At 54.2% G+C, this 13,977-nt stretch overlaps 1 protein-coding gene across 2 annotated transcripts; it reads left to right on the top strand.

Annotated features, from left to right (window-relative positions):
• Window positions 1-339: 339 nt before the first annotated feature.
• Scn2b (sodium voltage-gated channel beta subunit 2) lies at window positions 340-12,525 on the top strand. Of its 2 annotated transcripts, none has more exons than XM_013155546.3 (4): window positions 340-601; window positions 7,543-7,663; window positions 7,987-8,197; window positions 8,878-12,525. In XM_013155546.3, exons 1-4 carry the CDS (start codon window positions 417-419, stop codon window positions 9,075-9,077), a joined length of 717 nt encoding a protein of 238 aa, XP_013011000.1. In that variant the 5' UTR covers window positions 340-416; the 3' UTR covers window positions 9,078-12,525. The 2 variants fall into 2 exon arrangements, with proteins under 2 accessions (XP_013011000.1, XP_003472850.1); XM_003472802.5 differs by having other exon boundaries at window positions 352-601; window positions 7,497-7,663.
• The last annotated feature ends 1,452 nt before the right edge of the window (window positions 12,526-13,977 follow it).

Raw genomic sequence — 13,977 nt, 5'->3', positions numbered from 1 at the left:
ACTTCCTGAAATTCTGACTCACTTGCCTGAACCCTTTCCAAATAACACAAAAACAAATACTGTCTTTTGGGGGTTTTTGGGGGGATGTTTTTAAATTGAAAAAAAGCCTCTCCCCTTATCGCAGCTTTGAAATAAATGAATTCCTCTAAAAGCTTTCAAAATCCAAAAATCGTTCCCAGTGAAGCAGTGTTTGCAGCGTGTGCTTAGGTTCTTGCTTCAGAGGGCAAAAAAGCCTGGCAACTTTGTGCTTTGCAGAAAGACTTTCTCTGCCCTCCCACCTGCTTTTGCAAATCCACCAACCATAGTATTTACTCTATCCCCCTTTTTCTCTCTCGCTCTGCTTTACACACTCCCCCTCTTTTCAGCAGCCACATACAGGTCGGCCATATTAGAGCGATGGAAATAAAGCTTCCTTGATGTTGTACAAGTCTTTGAAGTACATCCGTGCATTTTCTTTTTTAGCATTTAACCATTCCTCTCCTGCAGCCCTCGGCCCCTCAAAGCACCCTCTCCCCCCAGCCCACCCGCCTGACATCTCAGTCCGGGAAAATGCCTCGCCCAGCCTTCAGTCTCACGGGGCTCAGTCTCTTTTTCACTTTGGGTAAGTTAGACCCACATCTGCATGCTCCGAGGGTTCCAGGCGCAACACCTGGACGAGGAGGGGGCAGGGGGCAGAAGGAGGAGGGACAGGGTTAGGGCTTCCCCCGTGTCCTTGGGAGGAGGCGGAGGGGCTGGAGCCATATCGCCCAGGCTGCAGACTGCTGGGCGTGCTTGGGTCGGGGGTCTGAGTGTGGCCGAGGGTGAAAACTGGCCAGGGAGGTGATTTTTGGTTGGGTTTTCCTAAGTGGACCCTGTGGGGGGCGGGGCAGGAGTAGGTTGATATGCAGAGTCCTTGTGGATGTTTTAAATTTTAATTGTTTTGCTGCTGCGGATGGAGGGAGGGTCCTGGGACTTCCCGGTGCTTTGCAGGATTTCTGTTGTGAATCCGGATCCTTGAAATCTAGTGGATTTTAGGGTACTGAAAAAAAGTGGGAGAGTTGGGGGCAGAAAGTTGAGTCTGGGTCTGGCGTGCTGGAAGTGTTCCCCTGATTTGGGGGACCCTGTGAGGAGGGCCGGGAAGCAGGCTCGAGGCGCAATCCCTGAGTGGGAGGAGGGTGGGTGAGCCAGCACGGAAGCCAGAGGCACCTCTGGCTGGGGCCAGATGGAAGGCAAGAGGGACAGGTGAAGAGACTCAGAGATTCGGGGGAAGAAGGGGACCCAGGGGCTGTGTGAGGCCAGCGTCAAAGCAATCTCACAGCTGTCCAGCTCCCTGTGCCTGCGGTCCTGTCAAGGGCCCCAAAATCCAATTTCGTGGGTGACCATTCATAGACTTCCTGACAGGCTGGTATTTGGAAGCTGTTTTATAGATGGCTTCGTTCTTTTATAGATGCTCCTAAGCACCTTACTCATTGCTTGCCGAGGGTCAAATCCAAGGATTGCCAGTGGGAATGTTCCCTGTCACAAAGCGTCTCTTAATCTGTGGCATGATGTGCTGGGCACCGGGCAGGAGGACTAACCAGAGTCACGCAGAGGCCCCTGCTCCATTTCTGTCAACTTAGCTTTGCTGAGTTAGTCGGCATATTCACAACACTGCAGAAAGGTTGTACAAGTCCGGCATTTAACCGGGGTTTAAAACCACCTTTACTATTGCTTAATAACCACAGGCGAGTTACTCAGCTCCTGTGAGCCTCAGGTCCCTCATGGGTAAGCTGGACAGTGCCTGCTGCTGGAGTGTTTGTGACCTGCACATCGCAGGGCCAGCTGTGGTTAACCTTGCTGCAGGGATGCTAGGGTTGGTGAATTTCCAAAGCAGGTGGGCGGGCTTTTCATAAGCCAGGCACAGGGCCGATATTTAGTGCTCACAGAAATTGTTGGACAAAGATACTGTTATTATATGCATACCTCAAGGAGAAAAAGAGGCACAGACAATTACTTGTCTGTAAGGTCACATGACCAGCATAAAGTGGACCTGAGATTTGAACTCCTGTGTGTCTGGCTTTAGCAAATGCTGGGCTCTACTGCCCCCAATAGTCAAGAAGTGGTACTGCCATGTTTACAGTAATGGACCGGAGAATCCCACTTGGGGCAGGCCAGGAGCAGTTGAAGGACAGGCCTGGAGCTGAAGGATAGGCACCTTCTTCCAGGAGGTCAGAAGAGCTTTCTGTGAGAAGGCAGATGACTGGTCACAGTCATATCTGAGTGAAGAAAGCAAAGGACTTGATGGCCATTTCTAAGTGAAGAAAGCCAGGCCCGGGAACTCTGAACTGAGGAGGAGATGGAGCCCGGGGTAGAGATTTGGATGCAGAGACTGTGAAGAGGGGAGAGGGAGCTGAACCCTCACCCGACCTGGAGAAGGCGGAAATGGGAGACCTTGAACGTGAACTCCACGGCCTCTTGCGCTCCAAGGCTTGGGCAGCATGGACCATGGAGCCTTGGTGGTTGTAGCATCATTGGTCACTGGGACGGGGGACACCATGGCTGTTGAGGGAGGGGACGGCAGGGGTCAGGCTTGTGGCGATAGGTGTAGAGCTGTGGAAGAGAAGGAGCGGACTGGGCGGCTGGCTGTAGCCATGGCACAAGCGCAGGAGTCTAATCGTAGTGAGAACCTTTCTCAATGGTTGGGTTCCCTGGAGTTTTTCTCAAGACCATCAATTCTGCAGCTATGGTTCTGGCTTTCAAGGTCCAGGCTATGGGAGGGGAGGCTTGCAAAGCGGAGTCTGGTCCTCATTTAAGCCCACTGCACATGCCTGCTCATAGGGAGAGACAGCTTGGCATAGGGGGGAAGATGTTTTCTTTTTTGTCAACAACAACAAAAAATTTTTTAGAGATAGTCTCCTTACGTAGTTCAGGGTGGCCGTAACTCACTGTATAGCCCAGGCTGGCCTTGAACTTGCAGGGATCCTCTTGCCTCAGCCTCCTGAGTGTTGTGCCACCATGCCTGGCTTTCAACAAAATTTTATGGAGTACTTACTGTAAGTCAGGGGGCCAGGAGAACACTCAGTGATGTCTTCAAAGCCTCTTAAGGGACCTAAGCACAAGAAGGAGTCATAGAAACAACATTTCAAGCAAGATAACAATATTAGCAACAAGGTTAATAAGAGCAACTACCTTTTGTCAAAGGCTATGTTAGGTCCTTTAGGATTGTTAAATCTTGACAACGTCCCCTGGAGGTAGGTCCTGTATCTGTTACATGACAGATGAGGAAAGGACTTGTTGGAAAATTAGCTACGTTGCCCAAGGTCAGATGGAGCCCCTGACCTGGCCAGTACACCGTTCTGCCTCCAAGTGAGGAACAGGCTGCAGAGGGAGCAGGACTCGGGGAAGCTGACACCCAGGCTGGCTTCATAAGCTGGCACCTAACGGATATGAGGGAGGAAACCCCAGGCAGAGGGTGAACGAGCTCCCATCCTGAAACAAAATCACATGCAGAGACCAGGAGGGGCCAACAGGGCAGTGTTTGCAGACAGAGTCAGAGCGCTGGGTCTCTGAAGGGGAAGGATGGAGGGATGGGAGCTGGCAGAAGGTGAGAGTGGGCACAGGTCGGTTTCAGGTGGCAAAGGGCTTGGGAGCTGTGCCAGCTCTGTGCCAAAGTCTCGACTTGCTCCTGAAAGCAGTGAGGCTCCTTTGGAGGGGAAGGGCTGAGGCCCAGCTGCTCCTGGTTATGTGGGGGGTGGGGATGGGGAGACCCGGGGGAGGGAGGGTCCAGATGCTAAGGCCAAGCAGATGAGGAATGGCCTGGATGTCATACTTGCCTGGGAGGTGAGGGCGGCCCCAGGAGACAATTTCTCTGCTTGGATATATTTTTTTAAAACAAGAATAAAATAAACCTACCTCATCAATTGCTGGAGGTTGGAAAGAGGGGTAGAGGGAACTGTCAGCCTCTGAAACAGTGGCAGACAAGCAGATTTGCATGATCTCAGGCAGAACAATGGGTGACATGTGTACCCTGCCAGATGTACCTCGGAGAGGGTACCCAGTACTGGTGATGTCTTGGAGCTAAGACCAGAAGTCACATTCATACTGCATCCCTGTTGTTTGATTTCCTTTTGGTGAGCAAGGAATCAGGAGACTCAGGCCCTAGGCCTTGACCCCAAGGGATTGCAGGAAAATGCTGACTCCTTTTTGGGGAGTTTCGTGTGGGTAGAAACGTTCCCTGCTGGTCGACCTGCCAGGAGCCGGGGACAGGAATTTATAAGTTTGGGCTCGTCCTATAGATTGCAGGAGACTTGTCCCCCAGGATGCTTTGGAATGACAGTCACATCCCCATGCAGAGTCAACCCCTCTTCCGTGTGTAGAGCCAGGCAGCATGGATTCACATTTTAGCTCTGTCATGTGCAAGCTGTGAATCTGGGTTATTCATTTAACAGCTCTATGCTCTGTTTTGTTACCTGGAAAGTGGGGGAAACAATAGGGTGTCTGTGGGTATAGACAGGGTAGTATACACTGCGTGCTGAAGCATCCAGGTTTTCATTAAGGCCTCTCTGTGCGTCTGGATCTGCTGCCTTCCTGAGGCAGCAGAATTAATCCAGAGACCGGGGTGCTGTTCACAGCCCTGACCCTGAGCAGGGGTTTCCTGGTCTTTCGTGTAGTCTTAGGCTGGTGGAAGACCTGAGGCCCCTCATCCCATACCTCTGGAATTCTGATGAGAGCCCATCTGCGTCTTGGACTAGCAGGAACCCTGATTCAGGCCTCGGCCTGTTCCTATTCCCTGCGTCTCTTCCTTGGCCCCTCTTTCTTCTGAGCTAAAATCACAGCATCAGATCTACAAACGCGAGGGTTCGCCCAGCTCTGGCATCCTCTGGTTTGGCGACTCCTTCCTTTCTGCGGATGGGACTCGATGCTTGACCTCTGTGACCGCTAGAGGGCACACGTTTCCAGCCTGGCGTCTCTGGCGCGGAGGACGAGCAGGACCCCGCATTGCACCTCTCTCTGCCCCACAGCCAGCTAGGAAAGGCCTCCGGGGGCTCTGCCCTCTTCTGCAGCGGTGGGGTGCTGGTCCCTTACAAATGGAGGCAGCCGTTGAGCAGGGTTCAAGTTTGAATCTAGAGTGCTGCCTGGGGTTGCTGCAGTTGGACCTAGTGGGAGAAGGGTGGAACCCAAAAGGTCAGCCAGCCAGACGTTCAGAGGACTTCCTTTTCGTTGGGGGGTGGGAGCCCCGGGAAGGCGGCGGTCCTTCCGAGGGAAGGGGCTAAAGAGGCAGGGCATTCCTGGGACAGAAGGTAAACTCAGGACAAGCCTCCATCTTCTGCGGATTTCTCAGCCTCTGCAGAGCGGGGGCGGTGTTGGTATTTTCTGTGCACCTCCTCCTTGCCTGGTACCGGGCCAGACACTTTCCGGTGGATCTGAAAGTGCAGGGATGGAAACTGGGCTTTGTTTCTCCCGTGGGGCCCACTCAGCCTCCCTAGTTGCTGCTCCCCTAATGAGCACTTAGTGAGTACCTGCTGTCCTTGCTCTGAGTGAGGACCACTTCTGCTGCCTGTTCTTCATCCGAGGCTTGGTGGAGGGGCGAGCGGCTCAGAGCATCTCCTGCCCTTGAATCTGCAACTGGGCCCTTGCCCCCGGAGACAGGCTGAGCAGAAGGATGCCCTGGACCAGCTTTGATTTCCCAGCTCCCAGGCTGCAGGGCTGCCACTTGGGCGGAAGGGTGCAGAAGGTTCATGCAGCCAGTTAGAAGACTGGGGGCCCTACAGCCCGGCCCCTTTGTCAGAGCTGGGGGAATCACAAGGGGCTAGCTTTAGGGATTGTCTCCAATGTGTCCTGGGGCCCCGACTCCACACCCCTCCAAAGCCCTTTCTGTGCATGAGGTAGAACTTGAGGAGGATACAAGGTAATACCAGCCATCCTTTTTGGGGCAATTCCTGTTGCTTTAGTTATCATAACGACCCCAAGAAGGGCATCACTGGTGCGTTTTATGGAGAGGAGCTGAGGCACAGAGCTGGAGGAGCGCATGCACGTTTCTGCCAGCAGATGGCGGCAGAGCTGGGCTAGAATCCAAATCCGATCGATCCCTGTCTATGTTGTCCGCATATCCAAGGGCTGTAATTCCAGCCGGGCACCCTGCCCCCAACCCACCCTTGAGCCCACTAGCGGCTTCCTGTTACACTGAGAAGCCTGCATCCCTTTTGTGGCCCAGTCCTGGCCTCGTGCTCTGACTTTGGGTCTCTCCATCGGCCCCTCCATCCCTCTGCTCTGCCTCAGATGCATGAAGGTAGCTCCAGCCGCTGGAACTTTGCCCTCAGTGCGTTCCTTGCTGTGGTCCTCGATTCCCTCAGGACTTGAAACGGTTCCTTCCCTTACTGCAGGTGGACACTGCTGGACATCACCCTCTCCCACTAGCCTTCCCAGATCACCTTGAATAAAACCATTCCTGCCTGCCCGTCTTGGTCCTCAGAGCCCATGCCATGGATCACTCCTAAATCACATTATCTTTTCCTTGTTACTGTTTGTCCCCTCACCAAAATACAAGTAGTGTCTGCTTCATAGTAATCCCATGGCCTTTCGAATCCCCTGCCGTGTGCATGCTAGGTAAACACTTTACCACTGAGCCTTGCTACAGCTAAGTCAGTCTTGTGGGATGAGGCTTTGATAACATCAGCAGAGAATCCTGGAACCAGGATCAGGGTAGGAGGAGTGAGTGGGTTGCCTGAGTGTGTGCAGGAGGTATTTTTCTGACCCTGAAAGTGGACGCCTCCTTGACTGTTAGGTCCCATGAACATCACTTGCCTCCCGTAGGCCCTGTACTGCTTGATGCCAGAGTGACTTGGTGCCTCTCCCTGGACTCTGTGGTTACCTGCCATCCTTGCTGTGGCATTTCCACGACTGTCACCTCCACAATGGACTCCTGTTCTAAGGGCCCCTCAGCTGGTCCTTAGAACAGTGCCTCTTCCGGGACACCTCTCTCGTCCCCAGGCACCTCTGCCCTCTTTTTTGCCTGTTAGAGTCTGGGGACCTTGAGGGGCTGTGCTGTGCTAGGGAACACTTACTCCATCTCTGGGCGTAGAAAGTGAATCCTGAGTCCCGGCTTCCCCAGCTGCCTGTGCCACGTGCAGGGCCCCTGTTCCTCAGGGGCACCTGAGCCTCACCGTGGCCTAACAGTGATGGTTAGGAAGAAAAGGAAACAAAGGGGGAAACTGAGGCAAGTGTGGTGCGATTTCCTGTTCTGCTGGCAAATGAACTGGGTCAGGTAGAGAGTGCCCAGAAGTGGTCTTGGAAAAGGCTGGGGGCCACCTGTCTGTCCCTGGCCTGAGAGGCCATTTGGCCACTCTTCACTCATGAGTGCTCTGTGCCCCTGACCCCAGGGACCGCGCGGGGCACTCTGGTGGCTTTGCCTTTCTAACCTCACCTCCTGCCTAAAGGCAGCAGAAAGGGCCTGGCTGGCGGCTATCTGCCTCACCCCGAGGCTTGCCCTTCCCCGACCCTGGCCCAGAATCCTCACCAGCTCCTGGCTTTGTCTGCAGTGCCATCAGGGCGGGGCATGGAGGTCACAGTCCCTACCACCCTCAGGATCCTCAACGGCTCCGATGCCCGCCTGTCCTGCACCTTCAACTCCTGCTACACCGTGAACCACAAGCAGTTTTCCCTGAACTGGACGTACCAGGAATGCAGTAACTGCTCTGAGGAGATGGTGAGTGCCAGGGGCCGGGGAGGCGGGGCCCCGAGGCGTGAGGCCACCCTCTCCATCTCTGAGGCCACCCTCTCCATCGCTGAGGCCACCCTCTCCATCTCTGCTCCTACCCGGAGCAGGGCTCCAGAGGACTTGGGCGGGTTGTCTGTTGCAGCGGGCTTTGACACCAAGCATGCACCGTGTCTCGGTGGCCCTTCTGGGGTAACATCCTGTCCTCCCAGGTAAAGGGTTACACGGGAGGAGGTGGTTTCCCCTCCCTAGCTTAGCTCCCTTAGTTCCTTACACGTCCAGCTACCCACCCCGTGCCCCGCTCCGTCCTCCAGTTCCTCCAGTTCCGCATGAAGATCATCAACTTGAAGCTGGACCGGTTCCGAGACCGTGTGGAGTTCTCTGGGAACCCAAGCAAGTACGACGTGTCAGTAACACTGAGGAGCGTGCAGCTGGAGGATGAGGGGATCTACAACTGCTATGTCACCAACCCGCCCGACCGCCACCGGGGCCATGGCAAGATCTACCTGCAGGTCCTCCTGGAAGGTGAGGAAGGGGTGGGCTCTGATCCTCTCCAGAGTCAGCTCGGGGTGCGTGGGAGGCTGCCCACCCCCGAGGACAGAGGCACAGCTTGTGCTGAGTGGAAGGCACCCACTTTCTTCCTGCTGGACCTGGAGGAAACAGGTCACAGAGCCCTTAGAATGATACTGATCTCGATCACAACTTGAAAAGTAATAGTAGCTGTCGTTTATTGGACACTTACGATGTCTCAGTCTAAACTAAACTCTCGGCTGTATTTCATCTCATCCTCCTAACAACCTCACAAGGAGGAACAATTAGTATCCCCATTTCTTCTTTTTTTTTTTTTTTTTTTTTTTTATCTTGTGCTCTGATGTCAAGTATCTCCATTTCACAGATGGGGAAACTGAGGTTAGAAAGTTACCCAGGGTCACGCAGTTCATAAATCATACAATCTGGAGTCAAACTTAGGTCTCACTAATCTTAAAGTACAGCTCTTAAATACTTCATTCTAGTGACTCCTCTGAAGACTTTGTGGTGCCCTGGAATTTGGCCATGGGCATACTTAGTGGTCAGTTGCTCGAGTTGGTATTAAGCTTTGGCTAAAGTCTCCCTCCTACACTCACGTTCTATAGGGGAGCAGGGGTTGTGAAGGGGACCCTTCTTTGAGCCTCTGCTCAGTGAGTCTGCTTTCTTTGCCTCTCCAGAACCCCCCGAGCGGGACTCCACGGTGGCGGTCATTGTGGGTGCCTCCGTGGGGGGTTTCCTAGCTGTGGTCATCTTGGTGTTGATGGTGGTCAAGTGCGTGAGGAGGAAAAAGGAGCAGAAGCTGAGCACGGATGACCTGAAGACCGAGGAGGAGGGCAAGACAGATGGCGAGGGCAATGTGGACGACAGTGCCAAGTAACGGGGCCACCTGCAGCCCCCGTGTCCTGCCTCCTCCCTCTCTGCCCTATGCGTGTGACCCTGCCTGCCCTCTCTTGGTGTGCTTCTCCTGAGCAGGACCCCAGGGCACCCGGCCCTCCTGCACCCCTCACTCCCTACCCCACGCCCTGCACCGAGAGCGACACACTTCTCCCCCGGCGTCCTACCACGGCGTCCAGGATGTGTAGGCCCTGGGGAGAGGAGAAAAGGGGCTCCACCCTGCCAGGCCCTGAGAGGAGGCAGGAGGCATGTCTGGGGGTCCCCGAAAGAGGGTGGCGAGGGTGGGCAGTGGTAGAGGAAGTCAGCTGTCCCACACTTACGCACGGGCCCGGCAGTGGCTTCAGGGAGGACCTGGTGTGTGGAGGGAGGGCTCTGCTGTGCCGGCCCAGGCTCCCTGGAGAAGACCTTGGCTGTGGCCCTGCTGTGCCCCTTGGGCTCCTCCCAGCCAGAGCAGCCTTTCAGGGCTTCCACAGTGGGGTGCATGTTAAAGGGAGGATGTGCAATGCTATGATGTTACAGAAAAGCTAAGGCTGCACAAACCTTGGCCCGGGAGCTCTGCTTGGACCCTCATTTCCACTGTTAGCTGCTCTGCTGGAGGCTCTGTTTGCTGTCGGCTGCTGACCTCTTGGGGCTGTTGCTGAGGACGGTTCTAGAGAAGCAGCTCCAGGTGGGGCCCACGGACCCAGAGACCCGAGTCAGAGCTGGCTGAGGGCCTGGGGAGTGGGGCTCTGTCACTAAGAGGGTTGGCTTCAGGCTGCCTTCTCTGCCAGGGCCACCGCCCTTGCCTGGGCCAAGAGAAGCCCAGATTCGGGCCTTGGGTTCAGGCTTTTCCAGTGGCTCTCAGGAGGGCTTGCATCTGGCTTCGGCAAGAGGGAGGATGAGAAGGCTGGAGGGAAGTGTGAGAGGGGCCAGGGGGTCCCGAGCCCTGGGCCAGCTGTGGCCCCCTGGAGCCTGTCACTCGCTTCATTGCCTCTCTGTTCTGGCAGCTGTCTGTGTGGGAAGAAGGTAGCCCTTGTGGGAGTCGACTTTGACTGCCATTTTGCTCACGTTAAAATGGAATTGTTCAAGCCTGGACAGAGGGCGAGAGATTGGGTCAGGTACTGTGAGAACCTTCACAGGCTGGTCAAGTCTCCTACGACATGGATGTCCCCTGTGATGGAGACCGAGGGTCTGGCCTCCTTCTCCAGCACCTGGACCTCCATTCTGAATCAATAGAGCCATAATTTTCCTGGTGGGCGGCCTCTAGGGTCTGGTAGATGAGGGAGGTGGGGTGTGGGTGCTCCCCTAGCCCTGCCCCTCTCCCAGGAGCCCAGCCCCTGTCAGCTCAGGGAGTTAGGTGTCCAGAGTCTGGGAACAGAGGATGGAGACAGCAAGGGATGGTGACAGTCTCAGGGACAGTCCTGCCTCTGCCTATCAGATGGCCAATTTGGGGTGAGGGCAATATTATTGTACGAAGGATTCGGCTTAATTCATTTCAGTTCAACAACCATTTATTGAGCACCTTCTCTGTGTCAGGCACTGTGCTGGGTGCCAGGGACACAAAAAGCCATAACAGAATTGGAGACTCCCAGGTCAGCACTGTAGGATCAACATTAATTTTTTTTTTTTTGGGTGCATTTACTTTTGCCTTTATAACCATTGCTTCTAGGATGAAAGGTGAGAGGAAGAGACTCTAGAATGAGGGCCTTGGAAAGAGGGGGCCAGGTACAAGCGCAAACAGGGCTGCAGACGCCAGGCAGAGTGGGCATGGAGTCAGGGACAGGCGACCTGACAGAGACATCCGGGGTGAGGCGAGTTGGGCCCCAGGGAACCCTCAGCTCATCAGTTCAGTACCTAACTGCCAATCAACACACTGCCAATGGGGGTGGGCTGAGCCACAGATGCCTGGAGCAGGCGGGTGCTGCCTGTCCTTCAAGCCAACCAGCCGGGACCAGAGAGGTGGGTGGCAGGCACCTGGAGCCAGCTGAGAGCCAGGATGGTGGCATATGCTGCTGCAGCTGCCGGATTTTATTATTTAGGCACCTTGGACGTGTCCTCCTTTCCTAGGTAACCGCAGATCTGCACTGCTGTTGGGGAGTTTTCTTTTTCTAAGATTGTAAGATTTAGAGGTAGTATTTATGAGATTCCCTAGGTTCATTCTAAAAAGTTCTAACTCTCTTTCAAGACTGCTGAGTCGTGGCCTTCTCTTCCTGCCCCGAGCAGGTGGGGCCCAGAAAGGCCATGCCGCCCGTGTGTGGTCCCCAGGGGCCCGAGCTGTTCTTGTTCCAGGCACGTGGCCTCACATGTGGTTTCTTCCTAAGTCCCTTAGGCCCTTCCCTGGAAGTCTCAGAGCTGTGTCCCCCAGGGAACCGAGGTTGGGAGCAAAATGGGGCGTCTGTGAGCTGAGGTGGGAAGCCGGTGAGATGTTTGCACAGCTTTGCCCGCTTTGAGCTTATGCCAGCATGGGTGGCATAAGGGTGCCCTGCAGGGTGGGGTTCAAGCCCACTTCCAGCTGCCTGCGGCCATCCCTGCGCTCTGCTGGTTTCAGTCCGCTGGCTTCCTCCACCACCTGCGCCTCTCCTCCCTTAGACCCTTCTCTTCCCCATCTGTCTCTTTCTCCTAATTAAGGGCCACTGCAAAGAGAGATGGACTGGCTTACTCTTGGGGTTTAGCTTACAAGAACAAAGCACAATTTTTCAGGACTGAAATGCCTTGGGTGCCTTGGAACTGGCTTTGGAAATAGCTACCTGCCCCTTAGCTATGGACCCATCACAGTTTTCCCCACTTTATAAAAAGGGAAAGCTGATTGGATTCATATTTCTCTTCATGAGCCTCCTTGGAGACGTCAGGCTGGTAACTATTTACAAGGCTAGGTTAAGCATAAGCAGGTAGACAAGTGGAAATCCTGGCCATGTTCAAAAAGGTGGTCCCAGGCCACAGGAAGGGATGATAAATTGAGGAACTTTTCCTTGTACTCATGTCTTAAGGATAGACAGCCTGTGTCCCCTGCTGTACCTCCTGCTGGTGTCTTCCTCTACCGAAGCTTGCTGATGCATTTGCACTAGCCTCTCTGGATAGGTATAGATATATTATATACGCAAATAGAAAACATCTCACTGCGCCCGCCCTGAAGTTACACTGTGTGGGGAGGGGCAATCACTTCTCAATGCTTTGAGTTGATTCACCAAAGGCGAATTGTGGAATGTTTGTGTTGCTTTTTGTGCACTTGGAGGGGAAAATCCAGCTGTATAAGAAAAATTTATGCACATCTAGGTTTTACATCTGTGTAGTGGTTGGGAGGGGTGTCTGGAGAGGGGAGAAGCTCACAGGGTCCTTTGTGACCCAGCTGCTGGCTGGGATGTATCTGCTTCTCAGAGTGGACTGAGTTTCTTCCGTAGTTTGCGTGATTGCTTGTGTCTGTTGACTACAATAAACACACTGTCTCCCCCGAACATCTCTGGAGTGTGGCTTTTTTTCAGGAATGCAGAGGAGGGTATGTTGAAGCTTTGCCAGGAGCCCGACAGAGATCCGTGGGGCTCCTTTTCCAGATACAGAGATCCCTCATCTAAAGACTTCAAAGGGTAACCTACTCAGTTACACATGTTCCATCCATCACCTTCCCAGCACCTTGGTGGACTCTACCTGCCACGGGAAGCCCCCAGAACAGGGTGGCCTAAGTCCCACTTCTGGGAGGACTCTCAATTATTTCTGGGATGAAGACACCCCTTAAGTGCCCAAGCCTGACTGTTTGGGAGATGTTGCCTCCTCTTTCCATGGACAGATGGGCTGTTCTTCTGACTAGCGTCTGACTAGGCAGTCAGGCTTGTGCGGGCTCTGGGCTCCAGAAAAACAGGTAACAGCTGCTCGGTCTGCCCTCGAACAGCTCCACGGGGGAAAGTGGCTGGGGCGGGGGGAGTCAGGTGACATCCACATATGTGCTTCTGTACCCTATTTACATAGTGCTGGGTCAGCTTTGAGAAGACCAAGATGAAAGCCAACCCACTGGCTAGAGGCTCCCCATCCCAGAACACGCTCACACATGCACACGCACGCATGCACACACACATATACATACACACGTATGCACACACACCTTTGCTTAGGAGGCTGGACGGATAAGGAAGACTTCAAATGGCTGAATGGTAAGGAAATACTGGGCTGTTTCTCTCCTCTCTGCCTGCTCCCTGATGACCCAGAGGCCCTTACCTGTGGCCCGTGATCAGGAACACCAGGAATCCAAGAGGACCGCAGAACTAAAACCTAAAGCTACTACGGTTGCTTCCCGAGCAGATGCCAGAAAAGTGGCAGCAGCATTAAGCAAAAGCAGCTGGAACTTAGCAGGACCAATGGACCTCGGTGTAGAAAGATGTCTGGTCCCTGGAGCCCAGAGCAGTTCCAAGGATGGGATGTCCGGGAGGGTGTTTCGGTATCCAACAGATACCAAGAGTGAGGGAGGCAAGGGACATGGGCCAAGCTCTGGGGAGTCTGTTTGGTTCCTTCCAGGGTGAACACAGGACTCTAAAATTCAGCCAGGCAGCAGCATCTCCCTCACCTGGCTTTCCCCCAAGGATTTGAGGGGGCCGTAGAGAGGCAGGGTCTGGCTTCTGGGAAGCTGGGCTTGGTTCAAGTACTTCCCTAAACTAATTTGCTTTGGTCGGCTTGGGCTCTGGGTCAGGGTTAGTTTTGATCGCATCGTATGCTGACTTTGGAGGACAGACAACTCTTTCCCTGGTACTCAGAATTGGCCCCTGGCTTCAGTGTGCCTCAGCTAAGGCGGGAACAATCTCCACTGCCTCTTCACTAACCGATGGCATAGCCACAGTGAGATAGGGATCTGGGCTGGAAGGAGTTGGGAAGAGCTCCACGGAATACCTGATCCCATCACTGTCCTGAAGGAGAAACTG

Source organism: Cavia porcellus, unplaced genomic scaffold, assembly GCF_034190915.1.
Source record: "Cavia porcellus strain 051 isolate PalLab524CR breed Dunkin Hartley unplaced genomic scaffold, mCavPor4.1 scaffold_9, whole genome shotgun sequence".
Lineage (NCBI taxonomy): Eukaryota > Metazoa > Chordata > Mammalia > Rodentia > Caviidae > Cavia > Cavia porcellus.
The sequence above is the reverse complement of the archived record's forward strand: the minus strand, read 5'-3'. Positions and strand labels throughout refer to the sequence as shown.

What these genes read in the sequence shown, in the direction of transcription:
- Scn2b (XM_013155546.3), top strand. Translation starts at nt 417, where the DNA reads ATGTTGTACAAGTCTTTGAAGTACATCCGTGCATTTTCTTTTTTAGCA. An exon ending in CAGTCTCTTTTTCACTTTGG is followed by an intron (nt 602 to 7,542) that starts GTAAGTTAGACC and finishes TACCACCCTCAG; the next exon opens with GATCCTCAACGGCTCCGATG. An exon ending in GTAACTGCTCTGAGGAGATG is followed by an intron (nt 7,664 to 7,986) that starts GTGAGTGCCAGG and finishes TCCGTCCTCCAG; the next exon opens with TTCCTCCAGTTCCGCATGAA.